At 45.1% G+C, this 17,511-nt stretch overlaps 7 protein-coding genes across 8 annotated transcripts; 5 read left to right on the top strand and 2 right to left on the bottom strand.

Moving 5' to 3' along the window:
- Positions 1–935: 935 nt before the first annotated feature.
- LOC125766496 (survival motor neuron protein) lies at positions 936–2,545 on the top strand. Its single transcript, XM_049432521.1, has 2 exons — positions 936–1,151; positions 1,228–2,545. Exons 1-2 carry the CDS (start codon positions 1,128–1,130, stop codon positions 2,143–2,145), a joined length of 942 nt encoding a protein of 313 aa, XP_049288478.1. The 5' UTR covers positions 936–1,127; the 3' UTR covers positions 2,146–2,545.
- LOC125766486 (katanin p60 ATPase-containing subunit A-like 2) lies at positions 2,273–4,142 on the bottom strand. The gene is made up of 2 exons (XM_049432503.1): positions 4,052–4,142; positions 2,273–3,982 (listed from the first exon to the last, which is right to left on the bottom strand). The coding sequence occupies exons 1-2, from the start codon at positions 4,061–4,063 to the stop codon at positions 2,585–2,587; spliced, it is 1,410 nt and encodes a 469-aa protein (XP_049288460.1). The 5' UTR covers positions 4,064–4,142; the 3' UTR covers positions 2,273–2,584.
- An 818-nt stretch (positions 4,143–4,960) lies between these two features.
- LOC125766485 (putative serine protease K12H4.7) lies at positions 4,961–6,697 on the top strand. Its single transcript, XM_049432502.1, has 3 exons — positions 4,961–5,367; positions 5,437–5,907; positions 5,972–6,697. The coding sequence occupies exons 1-3, from the start codon at positions 4,961–4,963 to the stop codon at positions 6,585–6,587; spliced, it is 1,494 nt and encodes a 497-aa protein (XP_049288459.1). The 3' UTR covers positions 6,588–6,697.
- Positions 6,613–8,211, bottom strand: LOC125765215 (thymus-specific serine protease-like). Its single transcript, XM_049430124.1, has 2 exons — positions 7,889–8,211; positions 6,613–7,811 (listed from the first exon to the last, which is right to left on the bottom strand). Exons 1-2 carry the CDS (start codon positions 8,209–8,211, stop codon positions 6,719–6,721), a joined length of 1,416 nt encoding a protein of 471 aa, XP_049286081.1. The 3' UTR covers positions 6,613–6,718.
- A 1,362-nt stretch (positions 8,212–9,573) lies between these two features.
- LOC125766483 (putative serine protease K12H4.7) lies at positions 9,574–11,577 on the top strand. The gene is made up of 2 exons (XM_049432499.1): positions 9,574–10,352; positions 10,435–11,577. The coding sequence occupies exons 1-2, from the start codon at positions 9,928–9,930 to the stop codon at positions 11,519–11,521; spliced, it is 1,512 nt and encodes a 503-aa protein (XP_049288456.1). The 5' UTR covers positions 9,574–9,927; the 3' UTR covers positions 11,522–11,577.
- A 610-nt stretch (positions 11,578–12,187) lies between these two features.
- LOC125766493 (uncharacterized) lies at positions 12,188–17,510 on the top strand. Of its 2 annotated transcripts, XM_049432517.1 has the most exons (3): positions 12,188–12,326; positions 12,410–12,845; positions 15,876–17,510. In XM_049432517.1, the coding sequence occupies exons 1-3, from the start codon at positions 12,319–12,321 to the stop codon at positions 16,464–16,466; spliced, it is 1,035 nt and encodes a 344-aa protein (XP_049288474.1). In that variant the 5' UTR covers positions 12,188–12,318; the 3' UTR covers positions 16,467–17,510. The 2 variants fall into 2 exon arrangements, with proteins under 2 accessions (XP_049288474.1, XP_049288473.1); XM_049432516.1 differs by lacking the exon at positions 15,876–17,510 and having other exon boundaries at positions 12,410–13,515.
- On the top strand, positions 13,624–14,814 carry LOC125766494 (thymus-specific serine protease-like). The gene has a single exon (XM_049432519.1). The coding sequence runs from the start codon at positions 13,639–13,641 to the stop codon at positions 14,605–14,607; it is 969 nt and encodes a 322-aa protein (XP_049288476.1). The 5' UTR covers positions 13,624–13,638; the 3' UTR covers positions 14,608–14,814.
- Position 17,511: the final 1 nt, after the last annotated feature.

The following is a 17,511-nucleotide window of genomic DNA, read 5'->3' as shown; positions in this document are numbered from 1 at the left end:
ACTCTTTTGCATTTTGTAGAAACACGTTTCTTTAGAATTAACATATTCCAACTGATTCTAGTTTAAATTTGCGAAAACATTGAAATGTGGACATTACATCGATGATCACATTAGGATGAGTCAAATATTCTATATCTGGTTCTTTTTTTTAAATCGGTAACGGTAATATAGATAACAATCAGAATAGAATACAACATTTCTAGAAATGGATATTTAACATGCAATCCATTCGTTCTAAACCCATCACTAAATATTTTCTCAAAACATTTCTTGTGAATGGACGAGCAATCCCACTTTTTACACCATTCCCAACGTAGATTTCTTTCGTGCTAAAAACATCACAAGTCTTACTAGTTGTGAACAAGATTAAAAGATTGTGTGTTTCAATGCATATCTTGCAATTGCATGTCAAGTGTCTTCAAGAAGTTTAGCGGTAAATGTGACGTGCTTTTCCGTTAGTATGATACGTGATATGCTCCAGTTCTCGATGCACCATGCTGTATTGTGATGCGAGGCGATGGAAGAATAACGTGATTTAATTAACGAGAACAATGTGTTCTTAATCACACGGAAGTCACACAAATGAAATGTGGGCCAAGAATGTTCTTGCACAGGCGGCCTAATGCAAATGAGAGCTGTTTCTCGTATTGAATTCGATATGTTCCATACTGATAAGAAAATGATCATTTTGATCGCACTCTATTTATTCCTTTGTTTGAACTTCAAATTCATTACAATTCTAGTATGGCAGAAGAGGCGAAAATGTCGGATTCAATATACACATTATTTATATACAGGATACAAATTTGTGTATTAAATGTTTTGTAATAATTTCGAACAGTTTGTTGAATATAAACTTTCTTAAAAATAGGAAAAAATGATTTTGCAATTGTACAATTTATAACCGCTTTTCTTCTCGGGTGGAAAATCACAGTGGGCAAAACGAGAAAACTTTGACCAAATTGTATCCACAATTTTTCGAAGTTCGAATTTCGAATTTGACACCAAACGGAACACAAACAAACATCTGTCAAACCCTGTATTGTAGGAAAAGTTGCGATATTGTACCATTACTAAATTGCTGCATTAATTTACACAATTCAATTTGATTTGTACGTAGTTTTGCAATGAGCACAAGTGGCAGAAATTCGGTATGTTGTTGAATTTGGTGTTTTTTTTGTACGTACCACTACAGCGTTTGCTTTGTTTACATGTTACCCCTTCTAGCAAATGCCGAATGCTGTTCCAGAAGCGCAAATGGAACCAGCGTCCGTGCCATTGGGCGGTGCGATTGGCCGCGAGGATATTTGGGACGACAGTATTATAATCAAAAAGTATGATGCATCATTAGCACTGATAAAAGCAGAGGTTGCAAAGCGGTTGGCTATGAACACGAACCGAAACGCCCTAGCAGAAGCAGCTGGTTGCAGTGGCATCAAGAATCGTAAACAGCAAAAGAAAGATAGCGATTCAACCGGTGGTGAGGCTACTGTCGGTACGCCGGAACATGAAGAAAAGGGCACAATAGAAATATCGGAACATGACCAGCCCATGACAAACGGGCCTCGTACAGACGCGTTCGAAATCGGCGACTACGTGCGGGCCACCTACGACGATGGAGTGGATTACGAGGCAAAAATCATCGGATTCGGAAATCAGGGTGATTGTTTGATTCGCTACGTGGGTTATAACAACGAACAGACCGTCCTGCTGGAGGAACTGTTACCATCCTGGGGAAGGAAGGCCCGTAGACAGCAGCGTGTGGATGCAGCAGAAGCGGAAGCAGCGGCCGCGGACTCTCAGATGGATATTAGCGATGACGAGCGGTTCACGAAGCAAGCGAGCAAGATAAAAATTAACTTCGGACCGAACTTTGGCCGCACGAGCGTTGGGCCAACGGCGACCGGAAGGAGTGGGCGATCGGGTATGCTGGGTCCGAGTATGTCTACCGCGTATATGGTTCCCCCACCGCCTCCGATGCCCCCGATGCTAGAAGACGCGGAGGATGTGGAGTCGGAGAATCTTTCCGCGATGCTAATGTCTTGGTACATGAGTGGCTATTACACAGGACTATACCATGGGCAGCGGATGTCTCAACAGCAACAGCAACAGCATACACAGCAGAAGCGAGCAAGGCAATCGTAATGGCCGCGACCGTGTGGTGTTATGTATTTGTTGTGCTTTAACAGTGCCGAATTGTAGGAGACTATTATCGTGTTCCACGCGTTTCGGAGCACACGAGATTCCTTTTTAGCATTGTCCAGTGATAACCTTTGTTGAAGCGACAGCATTGTGTATTTGGTTGTACTTCACATGATAATGACGATACATAATTAAATGACCCAGTCGGGACAGTGTTCTATACTGCTCCGTTGCTACCTAATTGCTCTCGCTTTACATACGGGACGACGACAATAGTCACCCCATTCATCACCAAGCTTCACTTTCACATGAAATTTTGTTTAGTTATTTCTTTAAGTGAATGAATTAAAAAAAGAACCCCAACCTCACGGGCAAAGCAGAGAGAAGAATGGAAATATATACGTTTGCTATGTTACGCAAAGCACGTCCGTTTTACTCGCGGTCAGTCGACCAACTGTGTTCCGTACCGTTGATTCCATTCGCGATGCTTCTGTGCCAGCTCCACGCATCCGGGACGCAACTGTTCGAAGGCTTTGCGCAGCATCGGAAACTGAAGCTCCTCGTGTTCAACTCTGCCCGCAATCGTCCGCCGATCCGTGATCTTATTTCTCAGCAGCATCATCGATGCTTCCTTGCAGGCAAGTCGAACTTCATCTCCCGTCCAACCCTCGGATAGGATGACAATTTGCTGAATTTCCTGCTCGGGCCATGCGGTTACCGTGGGCAGCAGATGCTCAATCAGTTCCTTCCGCCCGTCGGGCGTTGGTAAGTCAACGAGAATTTTGCGCTCGAAACGGCGCAAAAAGGCCGGATCTAGTTCCCAGGGCAGATTGGTGCTAGCCAACAGAAATACCCGATCTCGACCGTCGGCGGGTGCCGGTTCGTTGGCCGCCGCACTTTCCAACCCATCGATAAGCGAAAGAAACTCGTTCTTGAACCGCTTCGAGGCTTCATGCTCGCGGATCGTATCGCGCCGCGATGCCAAACTATCGAACTCATCGACGAAGATGATCGAAGGTGCATAAAATTTGGCCACTTCGTACAGTATCCGGATTAATTTCTCCGATTCGCCGCGCCATTTCGATATCAATGTGCTGGCAGTGGTGCTGAAGAAGGTCACCGAATCCCGTGTTTCCGAGCACAGGGTGCGTGCCAGTAAAGTTTTGCCCGTTCCCGGTGCACCGTGTAGTAACACGCAGCGCCAGGGTTGAGCTAAACCCACAAACAGTTCCGGATGCTCCAGCGGAGCGATGACACTTTCCTTCAGCACCTTGATCGGTCCTTCGAGCCCTTTAATGTTCGACCAGCGTTGGCGTAGGTCCTTACGAATTAAATCCCTACAGACTTCCTCCGCAAGATCCTTCCATTCGCTGGTGAAATGGTCTTGCAAGCGTACTAACAGCTTCGGATTTGCATACGGTACTATCGGGGCAGCAGTCTCGGTATGATCGGTTGCATTGACCGCTAGATTGCCGGGTGTAATTCGCAGTGCCGCCTGCAGTTCATCACCGGCACCGGTGAGTGAATCCGGTTTTAACGCCGGAGCCGGTGGTTTACGTCTCGCACCGGATAGCTTCCGTTGCTGCACTGTTGGGAGGGGTCCAATCGTTTCGGTGCGCTTCACGATACGTGGCTGCTTGCCGAACTTGAGCAGAAAGTAGCTGCAAAAGTCTTGGTACATGGTGTCGAGATCGATGTTATCGCAAACTTCATATTCGCTTGTTAAATGCGTCTCATCGATCAAAGCCTGGCGCGTCTGATGAAGTCCCATGGATGATAGATAATTGGCCACCAGGTAAAGTATGTTGCGGCGACGTTCGTAAATGCTGCGACGGTCTTGCTGCAAGCGGAAGCGAAACGTTTCGATTGTAGCTTAAAGAATTATGCACATTGTATGCCGTACTAATACCTCGAAAGACATTATTTCTGCACACACCAATTCAACACTTATAGCAAGATAAAGCAATATAAACTAAATTTTCACTTCTTTTATAACGAAGACAAAAAAATCCAACTCTCCCAGGGCAGATCCTGCGATGGTTTAAAATATACCGACAGCTACTTTGTTTGCGGCTCATAGCAACGGAAACCTTCGCTATTGGGGAAACGAATTCCTCACGCGTATCGATACCTTCGGTGCGTTTTTTTTCTAAATGGGGTGATAGGCATTTAACGATTTACGATGCATGTTTAAACGCCATTTGCCTATAGCATTAAATGTTCAATCGATTTTCAACGAAAGCAATATACAAAAAATATGCTTCATGAATGGACAAACTGTTGGAATCAGTCGAATAATAACTTAAAAGTATTACTGGGACAAGTGATACGGACAGGATAGGGTAGGTCGTAACTTTAGCAGATAATTTCCACAGTAACTTATACTGCAATACATTCGACACCTTCGTGAAATGTTACCACTTTCATAGGTCCAATGGTAGATAATCGTGAGAAACAGTTGTTTCCTGTCTGGCAATCGGAACGCTAGACTCGAGGCTGCATGCGATAAGTAGTGAATAATCCAGGAACGTAATCGGAGTATCTTTATGATGAAGAAACGCGAAGGATTCACGCGCACGAGCCAGCTATTGGATGTGCTTCTCAATCGATAATGTCTCACGGTACAGAGATATTGTGGTCAACACTAGACAACAACACTAGATAGGAAGATTTTATGATTGAATTCCTATCGGACAAATCGTAAAGCTCGCTCCGTCGTATCTGATGAAACATTCCTATAAAAGCTTTGAACGTACCAACCAAAAACCCATACAGTACGGGCCCTTTAGTGGAACAGTGGACGGGGTGAGAATAAAACATGAAGTTACTAGTGTTCCTTCTGCTGGCCACATGTGGTGTGACCCTGACAGCGAAACTTTCCAACAAATTGGAAGGCATTTCAGCGCCATCTTCCTTGAGCAAATATCGCAGCGTAGTGCCCAAATCGAATCCAACGACGAGAAACGCAAACATTACGGAGGAGTTTTTCACTACCGAAGTGGATCATTTCAATAACCAAGATGGTGCTACGTGGAGCAACCGATATTTGATGTTAATGGATCACTTTGTAGAAGGTGGTCCTTTGTTGATCTTTCTCACGGGGGATATTCCACTCGATGCGTCCTTAATCGACGAAAGTACGCTCATCAACGAAATGGCCCGTGATTTGGGTGGAGCTGTATTTGCACTTGAAACACGATTCTACGGCGAAAGTCAACCGGTTGGGTGAGTAAAGTGTGAATAATTGTAGCCAGTGAATGGAACAGTAATGCCGATCTTTCTCCTCTCCTACAGTGATCTTAGTGTGGAGAGTTTGCGTTTGCTAAACACCGAACAAATTCTAGCAGATGTGGCCGACTTTGTGCTTCATCTACGACGCACTGTAATTCGTAATCCATTCGCCCATGCACTTGTAGCCGGTAATGGGCTTGGAGGAGCATTAGCCACGTGGTTTCGCATACGGTATCCGCATCTGGCAGATGCTGCTTGGTCGTCAAGCGGTTATCTAAATGCGGTGTACGACTTCCAAGAATTCTCCTTCGGATGGGCCGAAACGGCAATCGTAGCAGGTAGCCAGGAGTGTTACAATCGTATCTTCATTACTTTCCATGTGGCACAGAATTTGATCGATTCCGGGTTCGGGGAGGTACTGTACAATAAGCTAAATCTTTGTAGCCCAGTCGATACGGACGATCGTATGGAGGTGGCATACTTCTTCAGCATGCTGATGACCTCCATCGAGCTGTACACGCTACGCAATGGAAAGTAAGTAGCGCGCGCGAGTGGTGATTTATTGGAGCCTTATTTTATTGAGGAATTCTTATTCCAGCATTGAGGAGTTTGAGACAGTGTGTAATGATATTACACGCGAAGGGTTCTCAACATCCCTGGAAGCATTTGCTCTCTGGTTTAACACACGCTTTGTGGAGGATGACGGTTGCATTATTGTAAGCTTCGATCAATTTGTGGAAACGCTTGGGGAAACATCCGTATCGGCGGAGATTAGTATGGCAGGGGAACGTCAATTTCTGTACCAGCAGTGTACCGAATACGGGTGGTTCTTTACGACCGATTCTGATCTGCAACCGTTCGGTGAGCGGGTCCAGATGGAACTATACTACGAGATGTGCCGGCGTGTGTTTGGTGAGTGGATTACACCCGAGCTTATGTTCCGCTCGACCGAAAGAACGAACGAACGATTCGGTGGTAGCACACCGAACGTCATGCAGGTTCACTTTACGAACGGTGCGTTCGATCCATGGCGTTATACGAGCATCGTGTCCGATCTGAATGCGTACGCACTTTCTGATGTGATCCCGGGCGAGCTGGCTGGAGCAGATCTGGGTGCCATTTCGGAAGGTAACGATTCGGCAGAGTTGATCGCGGTGAAACGCCGTCTGAAGGAATTGGTTGAAAGCTATCTGTTTCCATTCAATCCACGATAAGCACATAATTGACATATTGATTTTTAGTCCCATAAAGATAAAGCCCATATCAAGCAGTAAAAAAAGCTCTGATTAGAAATCAAATTTGGTTTTTTATTTTAATTAATCATAATCAACACAACCGCTCAGTGTTATGCGTGGATCGGTTCAAAGTCCTCGAATATCCACACATCGATCAGCGTTCTCGTGCGCTCCTTAGCGGCAATCAACTCTTCCGAGTCGTACTCATAGTCAATCGACTCCAGATCGGGCGCTACGAACGTGTGCGGAATGAGCGTGGCCGGTGTTTTTGGGTTGAGATCTTCCAACGGGCTTCCGACACGGTACGGATCGACACCACCGTTGGTGAAGTGGGCCCGCTCGATTGCCGGCTCAAGTCCACCGAATCGTGTATTCGTGGAACGAAGCTGCTTAAAGATAACGTCCTCGGTAAGCCACTCGCCGAATGCACGCTGACACACCTGCACGAAGAAGTCCGGTCCGATCATGTTACCGAACGGTTGATCTTCCGATTCGGAGGTGGTCGGGAAGAAACCTTCCTCCGTGCACTGGAGATAGAGCCGCTGCCGATGGCCTGCCTGTAAGCTCGCGGTGTTAAAGTCCGTCTCGACGTAACGCTCCATGTAGCTGTCGAAGTTCATGTGCACACACTGCTCGTACTGGTGCTCGCGAGCAAACCAATCGATCAGTGCGTTCAGGCTGCTGTCTCGCTGCTGGTCCATGTCTTCGCACATCTCGCGGATGGAGTTGGTGTTGCGTAGATGAAGCATCTCGAACTCGATGTCATCTCGCAGCCCAAGCAGGAAGGCACGCACCTCCAGCTCGTTGTCCGTATCGAGCGGTTCGCACAGATGAAATTCGGTCGAGAGCAGATCGGCCAAACCGAGGTGTGCCATGTTTTGGGCCACACGGAACCCACTCCAGATGGTGCTGTAACATGTGTCGCTACCATACTGACGGATGCTTTCACCGAGTGCGACGTTGTAGCTGGCGAACGCAAAGTCAGCTTCGATCGCACCACTCGATACCCAGACTCCACTTACCAGATGGGGATACTTCTGGCGGAACCACGTAGCTAGTGCACCACCGTACGCAGTTCCCATCAGGATGACTTTAGCGTTCGGGTTGTTAACATACGTTTGCCTTAGGTAGGTAATCCATTCGGCTAAATCAGCTAACGCTTGATCGGCGTTTAGAAAGTCCAGATTCTCCGTTTCAGCGTTTCTAAGTGCAACGAAACAGGGACATTATACTGCAGTATCCGCTGATGAAAACGCCACTGTTTCATTCTGAGTACTTACTCGACCGGTAGACTGTGTCCGAAGTATCGCAGCTCGTTCGCAAACAGATAAGCACCCTCGAGATACGCTGTATCGTAAAACAGTCCTTCGGTGATCCATCGCGTCTGGATGGGACCTGCGGCACCGACCACGACAAAGATTGGACCACGGGCGTACGCATGCTCATCGTTGATATAGTAACGCATAGCAAACTTATCCTGATTGCGCGAATTAAAGTGATCGACACGAGTTTCGAACCATGCTTCGCGCAACATACCGTGCGCCAACTCACTGCACAACACAACGGTGGCAATGGCCACCAGGAGAGGAAGTGATCCTTTCATCGCGTTAATTTTTTCAACGGCACGCACACGTAACTCAAGCGTAAATGTATAACTAAAGCGAGCTGTAGCCTATGCTGTAGACCACCCTGGACTACCCGATCGGCGCACGGTGTCCAGGGGGTAGCTTTTATACCATTGGCTTTAACCCGCAGATTATCTTGAGTTTTGTATCGCACGACACGCGATAATCCTAGGCGCGTATCGCGAATTGCAGCCATTTATGGAAGCTTTTGTTTGCTGCGAAATGTTTTGTGGCATTTCAATCGTACCAAGCCAGATGCATTAAAGAATTCATGCGATCTATGCGATCTGGACCATCGTTAAGAGGGAAGCAATATCACCAACACACGGACCTCCTTCGGTTTCTTGAAGGTTCCGGCAGATAATTCACATAGCCCATTACTTCCGTCCGTGGTCTACGTATCGTTTCGAGTTCGAGCAAGGTAACTCGTGTTATCAAAATTTTACCTAATACGATTAATGGCGAGCTGATTGTATTGAGTTTATGACACCAGCAAAAGCGATTGCCATGCGATAATCACCATAATGGATGGTCGGATTTGTTTGGTTTGAACGGAGAAATATTACGAGTGTGAGAACGGTGTACGACTTGAATGGCTTTGTAAATTGCAATTTGTTAAAATTAAAACACATCTCCCAAAATGGAATCTCCAGATAATAGCCATTGTTGTTAGTTTGTTAGCTTGTGCCATGATTATGAAATACACTACTACCAAGCGGGTCAAGGAGTCCACAACCCTTTTGAACTTTGTAGTATATTAACATATCTACAAACAATAACGAGGAAACAATCAGGAGAAGTATAAAAAGGACTTTCGCAGCTTTTTTTCCACACGCTTGATATGTTTTAACTAGTTAAAACGAAATATGTGCTAAAATTTACTTACCGCTGTTTTGTTTATATTTTCACTTACAAAATGAACTGTCAAAATGTAACACACTTCGCTTACGATATGATTACACGGTTGGAGAGCGTGACGTTTAAACACTTCTTTAAATATAGCCATCGTTCGTTTTCTAGATGCTGGTAAATCTCTATTAATTGTCCAATTGCTGGCGAAACTTTAGCAAAAAACATAATTTCTTTTTGTGGATCACAAAACATGTATTAAAACATAAAACAACCACGTACAACAGTTCTAAACAGATGGATTCTGCCGCTTTCTGTTGTAACAAATTTTTGCATACTTTTAGGCGGTTTAAAATTTGAGTGCAGTTGAGGCGATATTTGAACAGCCGTTGTTTTAGATTTGTTTTTGCTAGCAGGTTTTTTAGTAAATAGTGTAATAAAAAGGTAAAAGAAAGATTTTTAAACAAAGGCATCAGAAAACTCATTCATCTTAACCTATGGGCCTGTGAACTTAACGCCGTATGATCGATAACGAACCAATTTAACCTTTGTCAAGATTGTGAAACACTAAACACTAGCGAGTAGCTTCAATGGAAATAGTCGCGGCGTTGCATTACAGCAAAGCTATCAATCCATACCGGAACAGTGAAAAAAAACCATAAAAAACCATCAAATTATGGCGTCCATTTCGGACATTTGATCAGTTCAGATCGATAGCGATAACAAACATTATGACCCACAATCCAAGTCCACAATCCTATCTCCAAACAACAAAAGGAAAAGACCGCACTGGACACACTTTATAAACCGCCGTACACACGCCAACGAGCCGGTTAAGTTTCAAAATGTTACTCTCCAAAGTGATACCCTTTGCGGTGGTGCTGTTTGTGACGCTGGTAGAATGCACACCTGCACAAGACATTAGTGCTACGTCCAGAAATACACCGATTCTTGGTGCGCTACAGCGACATCTTGTACAGCCAACCATCCCGCGTGATTTTGTGCCGCGCAACCCAAACATTGTTGGGAATCGGTTCCGCACGAAGATTGATCACTTCAATCCACAAAGCAGAGATACGTTTGAGTTTAGCTACTTTTCGAACGATGAGTTCTACCGACCGGGTGGACCGATTTTTATTTTCGTCGGTGGAAACTTTGCACTGACGACGTACTACATCGAGCACGGATTGCTGTATGATACGGCTGCCCGTGATGGGGCATGGCTGTTTACGAACGAGCATCGATACTATGGAACCAGCACCCCAGTGCAGTAAGTATCCGTATACTACTGCTGTTGATCACTACGTCGTGACATGTACGGTTGACAACATTATGCGTTTTTTTTCCTTTAGGGACTATTCGACGGAGAACCTACGCTTTCTGAAGTCGGAACAAGCGCTGATGGATCTGATCGAGTGGATTGATCATTTGCGCAACAATGTGGTACTTGATCCGAACGCCAAAATCATCCTGATGGGTACTGGATACGCAGGAGCGCTAGCAACCTGGGCCCGACAACGCTTCCCGAACATTATCGACGGTGCATGGGGTGCAGGAGCCACAGTGCTGGCGAGTTTCGATTTCCAGGAACATGCGGGAGACATTGGAGAAATAATTCGTCGTTTCGGCGGTAATGAGTGTTACAATCTGATTTGGGTCGCTTTCCGCACTGCCCAATACTTGATCGATGCTGGACTGGATGAAACGGTAACGAGCTTGCTCAACACCTGCGAGCGGATCGAGCCGGGTAACCTGCTGGATATGGAGACACTCTTCTTCCATCTGAAGCTGGCCATCCAGGAAGCGATGCTCAACGTACAGACCACCGAAAAGATTCGGGATGTTTGTGCCAGCATGGTAAACAGTACGGAGGAAACAGCGCTGCAAGATCTAGCCACCTGGCTGAACGAGTATTACGCCAATCTGGCTTGCAATCCGTTCGATTTCGACGCGAACATGGAAGCGGGTAAAGTATTGCAACCGGGTGCTCCGGAAAATGCCATCCTTGGGTGGCGTCAGACCCAGTACCAGGCGTGTACCGAGTTCGGATGGTTCCGGACGACGGATCTGGACGAGCAACCGTTCGGTGATCGAGTATCGATGCACTTCTTCCTGGAGGCATGTCGAGCCCTGTTCGGTGAGTGGGTTTCGGACGCTGTCATCTACGAGGGTGTACGCTTGACGAACCTACACTACGGTGGACAGGATCCACGATCGACGAACGTACTGTTTACGAACGGTGAGCTCGATCCAAACCGTCTGGTGTCGATCACAAGCTACATCAATCCGCTAAGCTATGCGTACGTCGTGCCGAATGAGTTCCTGTACTCGGAAATCTACTCCATTACCGAGGAAGACTCCACCGAGCTGACGACGATTAAGCGTAGCATCCAGGCGTACATTGGCTTATGGCAGGGAGATGGTTTGGTACCAGTGTAAATGACAGTCGGACATGAGTGCAATGTTTTCTTGATTTTTATTCATATTAAAATAAAGCACAAACGAGACCCTTTTTACAAGTCAACAAGGACTTTAATGTATTTTTGATTTTGAAATTTACAGTGGGTAGTCGTCGTTCTAGTTCTTTCAAGGTGCTATCTCGATAGGCATCTGATCCCTTCAGAGAGGCATGGGGTAATAGATCAGGAGATCATTTGAGAAACGCCTAAAAAGTATGAAATATTTCAGTTCACCGTGTTTAGTTTTGAAACCTGCACTGATCTTCACACCGATAAAGCTTCACACCGATATATTTACCACGTTTTACTCATACATATATTGCCCACAACCGTCCTTATCAAATATTATGCCATTGCTTCTGTATTAATCTGTGCAGAAGTTTGCGTAAATATCGCAAGGCCGTTCCCTCCCACTGTTCCGTACAATAGGGGGAAACTATTTTGATACGAATTTGGTGTAAATCATGCTCATTCACTGCACATCTACAGTGCCACCCAGTGCTGGTGATTACAAGCATATTCATATGCTGGGTTGTGGTGTGTGTATTATTTACCATGTGCTGAGAGCTGTTAGACAAAATATGCAAAACACATCAAACTCACAATTACTAATCATTTTCTTGAGCGATCCCAAACCGCTAGCGATCAGGCACGCGCTGTTATCAGTCAGTGCTGAACAGGCTAACGACGCAGTTGCTCTTGAGTGGAGCATCATTTGCGGTTCGCTTTCTATTATTACCCGTACTTTAGTTCTAACAGTTGACATCAGCAATCAGAATGCGAAGGTAACATTGGAAAAGACAAACCCACGAGGATACGAGGATGAGATATTAAAGGTGGGGTTTTATTATTTTCAACATTTCTACAGATACCTCCAGCTGCTGGCACTGATAACCCTCTGGTCGGTGATTTCCGCTCACGTCTACAATTGTGAACCGGGTACCGAACCAACTGTGTGTCGCATCTGGAACATGCACTACGACGAGGACATAGCAGCCAAACATCCCGCCAGTATCCCGAGTGTTAATTTCACGTCCACCGTCCATACCGTACAGTTATTGTTCGAGCGGTACTACTATAATCAACACAACCAGTTGATGCGATATGACTCCACGTTACATGGCACTGTGCTACGCAATCCTGTCGTAGTGCAGATTCAAAAAACACGATTGCGATACCTCTTCGTACCAACCAATCTGCTAGAGGGTGATTTTACGGACAACGTCATCTCAGTGATCGTAACCGATAAGGCGCTAACGTACGATGTTCGCTATCTGGATCTGGCAGACAATAGTATTCGCGAGGTGTCAAATTTAACCGCCCTGAAGCAACTGCAGACACTCAATCTGGAAAGTAATCGGATTCGTATGATCGATCCGGATACGTTCAAAGGAATGGCCAATCTGACGCATCTTTACCTGGGCTATAATCACATTGCCAAATTTGATTTTAGCATTTTACCCAAAAAACTGAAAGTTCTGTGGATAGCGCGCAACGATCAGCACACGATCAATCTGGAAGATGTTGTTCTGCCCCAACTAAGGGAGCTCAATCTGGAAACCAATTCGATATCATCGCTAGATCTGGTGGCACTGTTTAAGGCCTTCCCCGCAATGGAAACAATACTGATCGCATACAATGACTTTGGGAAGAACAAAGCGAAACGTATCACGACAGAACTGAAGCGACGCAATGTATCCTACTACATCGGAATGGAGCGCGATGGCTATGTGGATTGCGATTACGGTGGGTATCGTTTTGAAGATCTGTGCCTCAATGAATCAGTTAATGATTGGTCACTTGGGAAGGGAGCTCTCCTTCTATCGATAGCCAAACTAGTGATGGGTGTGTTTGTGCTTAGTATACGCTGGATTTGGTACCAAATGCGCTATTGAAACCGCGCGTCCTTGTCCTATCAGTCTTTATTGTGATAGTTTATCAAGCCAATAAAATTAACGCCCTCTAATCGAGGAAATGAAAGGAATAAAAAAAAATCTCAGAATTGTTGGAAAACAATACAAGCAATAAACAAAAAAATCCTGGAAGTTTAAACGATCACATTAAACGATAGTTATCAATGATGAGTATCAATAGTTCATGGATTTGTTAACAACCAAAAATGTGATGTGTACTGGATACGCAGGAGCCTTAGCAACTTGGGCCCGACAACGCTTCCCGAACATTATCGACGGTGCATGGGGTGCAGAGGCCACAGAGCATGCGGGAGACATTGGAGAAATAATTCGTCGTTTCGGCGGTAATGAGTGTAACAATCTGATTTGGGTCGCTTTCCGCACTGCCCAATACTTGATCGATGCTGGACTGGATGAAACGGTAACGAGCTTGCTCAACACCTGCGAGCGGATCGAGCCGGGTAACCTGCTGGATATGGAGACACTCTTCTTCCATCTGAAGCTGGCCATCCAGGAAGCGATGCTCAACGTACAGACCACCGAAAAGATTCGGGATGTTTGTGCCAGCATGGTAAACAGTACGGAGGAAACAGCGCTGCAAGATCTAGTCACCTGGCTGAACGAGTATTACGCCAATCTGGCCTGCAATCCGTTCGATTTCGACGCGAACATGGAAGCGGGTAAAGTATTGCAACCGGGTGCTCCGGAAAATGCCATCCTTGGGTGGCGTCAGACCCAGTACCAAGCGTGTACCGAGTTCGGATGGTTCCGGACGACGGATCTGGACGAGCAACCGTTCGGCGATCGAGTATCGATGCACTTCTTCCTGGAGGCGTGTCGAGCCCTGTTCGGTGAGTGGGTTTCGGACGCTGTCATCTACGAGGGTGTACGCTTGACGAACCTACACTACGGTGGACAGGATCCACGATCGACGAACGTACTGTTTACGAACGGTGAGCTCGATCCAAACCGTCTGGTGTCGATCACAAGCTACATCAATCCGCTAAGCTATGCGTACGTCGTGCCGAATGAGTTCCTGTACTCGGAAATCTACTCCATCACCGAGGAAGACTCGATCGAGTTGATGACGATTAAGCGTAGCATCCAGGCGTACATTGGCTTATGGCAGGGAGATGGATTGGTACCGGTGTAAATGACAGTCGGACATTAGTGCAATGTTTTCTTGATTTTTATTCATATTAAAATAAAGCACAGCCGAGACCGTTCTTACAAGCCAACAAGGACTTTAATGTATTTTTGATTTTGAAGTTTACAACGGGTAGTCGTCGTTCTAGTTCTTTCAAGGTGCTATCTCGATAGGCATCTGTTCCCTTCGGAGAGGCATGGGGTAATAGATCAGGAGATCACTTTTGGAGCCCATAAAACACATGTAATATTTCAGTTTATCGTGTTTAGTTTTATCCATGCATATATTGCCCACAACCGTCCTTATCAAATACAATGTCATTGCTTCTGTATTAATCTGTGGAGAAGTTTGCGTAAATATCGCAAGGCCGTTCCCTCCCACTGTTCCGTACAATAGGCGGGAAACTATTTTGATACGAATTTGGTGTAAATCATGCTCATTCACTGCACATCTACAGTGCCACCCAGTGCTGGTGATTACAAGCATATTCATATGCTGGGTTGTGGTGTGTGTATTATTTACCATGTGCTGAGAGCTGTTAGACAAAATATGCAAAACACATCAAACTCACAATTACTAATCATTTTCTTGAGCGATCCCAAACCGCTAGCGATCAGGCACGCGCTGTTATCAGTCAGTGCTGAACAGGCTAACGACGCAGTTGCTCTTGAGTTGAGCATCGTTTGCGGTTCGCTTTCCACTATAACCCCTGTACTCTAGTTCTAACAGTTGACATCAGCAATCAGAATGCGAAGGTAACATTGGAAAAGACAAACCCACGAGGATACGAGGATGAGATATTAAAGGTGGGGTTTTATTATTTTCAACATTTCTACAGATACCTCCAGCTGCTGGCACTGATAACCCTCTGGTCGGTGATTTCCGCTCACGTCTACAATTGTGAACCGGGTACCGAACCAACGGTGTGTCGCATCTGGAACATGCACTACGATGAGGACATAGCAGCCAAACATCCCGCCAGTATCCCGAGTGTTAATTTCACGTCCACCGTCCATACCGTACAGTTATTGTTCGAGCGGTACTACTATAATCAACACAACCAGTTGATGCGATATGACTCCACGTTACATGGCACTGTGCTACGCAATCCTGTGGTAGTGCAGATTCAAAAAACACGATTGCGATACCTCTTCGTACCAACCAATCTGCTAGAGGGCGATTTTACGGACAACATCATCTCAGTGATCGTAACCGATAAGGCGTTAACGTACGATGTGCGCTATCTGGATCTGGCAGACAATAGTGTTAGCGAGGTTTCAAATTTAACTGCCCTGAAGCAACTGCAGACACTCAATCTGGAAAGTAATCGGATTGACAAGATAGATCCGGATACGTTCAAAAGCATGGCCAATCTGACGAATCTGTACCTGGGTAATAATCACATTGCCAAATTTGATTTTAGCATTTTACCGAAGAATCTGAAAGTTCTGTGGTTAGCGCGTAACGATCAGCGTACGATCAATCTGGAAAATGTTGTTCTGTCCCAACTAAGGGAGCTCGATTTGGAAACCAATTCGATATCATCGCTAGATCTGGTGGCACTGTTTAAGGCCTTCCCCGCAATTCAGGCTATACCGATCGCATACAATGCGTTCGAGAAGAACGAAGCGAAACGTATCACAACAGAACTGAAGCGACGCAATGTGTCCTACTACATCGGAATGGAGCGCGATGGCTATGTGGATTGTGATTACGATGGGTATCGCTTTGAAGATCTGTGCCTCAACGAATCAGTTAATGATTGGTCACTTGGGAAGGGAGCTGTCCTTCTATCGATAGCCATACTAGTGTTGGGTGTGTTTGTGCTTAGTATACGCTGGATTTGGTACCAAATGCGCTATTGAACCCTTGTGCTATTAGTGTTTATTGTGATAGTTTATCAAGCCAATAAAATTAACCAAATGTATTAGAGGAAATTAAACGTTTTTCACAAACATCAGATTGATTTTGCTTCTCTTAAAATTTTGGAAATCAATACTACAATAATGGAAATTAGTAGAAAAGAGCACATTAAACCCTAGTTAGCAATGATGAGTATCAGTAGTTCATGGATTTGTTATCAATCAAAAAGGTGCCAAGATACGTTCTTGTTTAATGTTTATACGTTCTTTCAGTTTGCTTGAATCGTCGTATGTTCCAAGCGTTATCAGCAATGTAAACGATTATTCTATTCCGCTTAATATTCTGCGCCTATGTTTCTGGCTAGTAATGTACGATCTGTTGATCTTGTACAGGCGATTTTTTTTTCTGCTTCTGCGAAATAGCTTACTTGATAAGTTTCATGGAAGTACGTTTATCGCGTTATACGCCTGCTTATTGGCGTGTTTGTATTTCTTCGTATTCAGTGTAAGCACATGTTCTGTTGGGCTTTTTCTAGCAAATGCTAACGAAACGATATCTGAATTATCAGTCCTGTGCGTAAGAGCGTAGTTCAGGAAAAATTTAATTGCTATAAACTTGCTATAAAGGCAGATAATAAAAATCATACACACTCGTGTCATTTGTTAAACAGATCACTTATCGATTACTTTTTGGGGAAACCTAGAATATACTAAAAAAAGAAAGAACATGAATTGTTCAACATCTGATGAGACGAGAATATCGCTTAAAAAATATTAGATAATTCTTCTTTTTTGTGGAACTAACACCTCAAAAGCGTCACAGTCTGGCACTTCTGGGCTTCCTTGACTTTAATTTAACGTAGTGTGATAATTTGTCCTGCTTGGGGTGGGTATGGTGCGGATGGGATGATCCTCAAAACTACACAACCGGCGTGAGAGAATTTATTATGCAGAAGTTGATCAGTAGCGGCCAACAAAACAAGTCACGCAAAAGACACCAAACAATCCAGTTTCAATAAAAACCAAGCATAATGACACCAAGACTAAC

The sequence above is a fragment of the Anopheles funestus genome, chromosome 2RL (assembly GCF_943734845.2).
Source record: "Anopheles funestus chromosome 2RL, idAnoFuneDA-416_04, whole genome shotgun sequence".
NCBI classification, from domain to species: domain Eukaryota; kingdom Metazoa; phylum Arthropoda; class Insecta; order Diptera; family Culicidae; genus Anopheles; species Anopheles funestus.
Note: the sequence above shows the minus strand (reverse complement) of the source record. Positions and strands in the feature narration are given on the sequence as shown.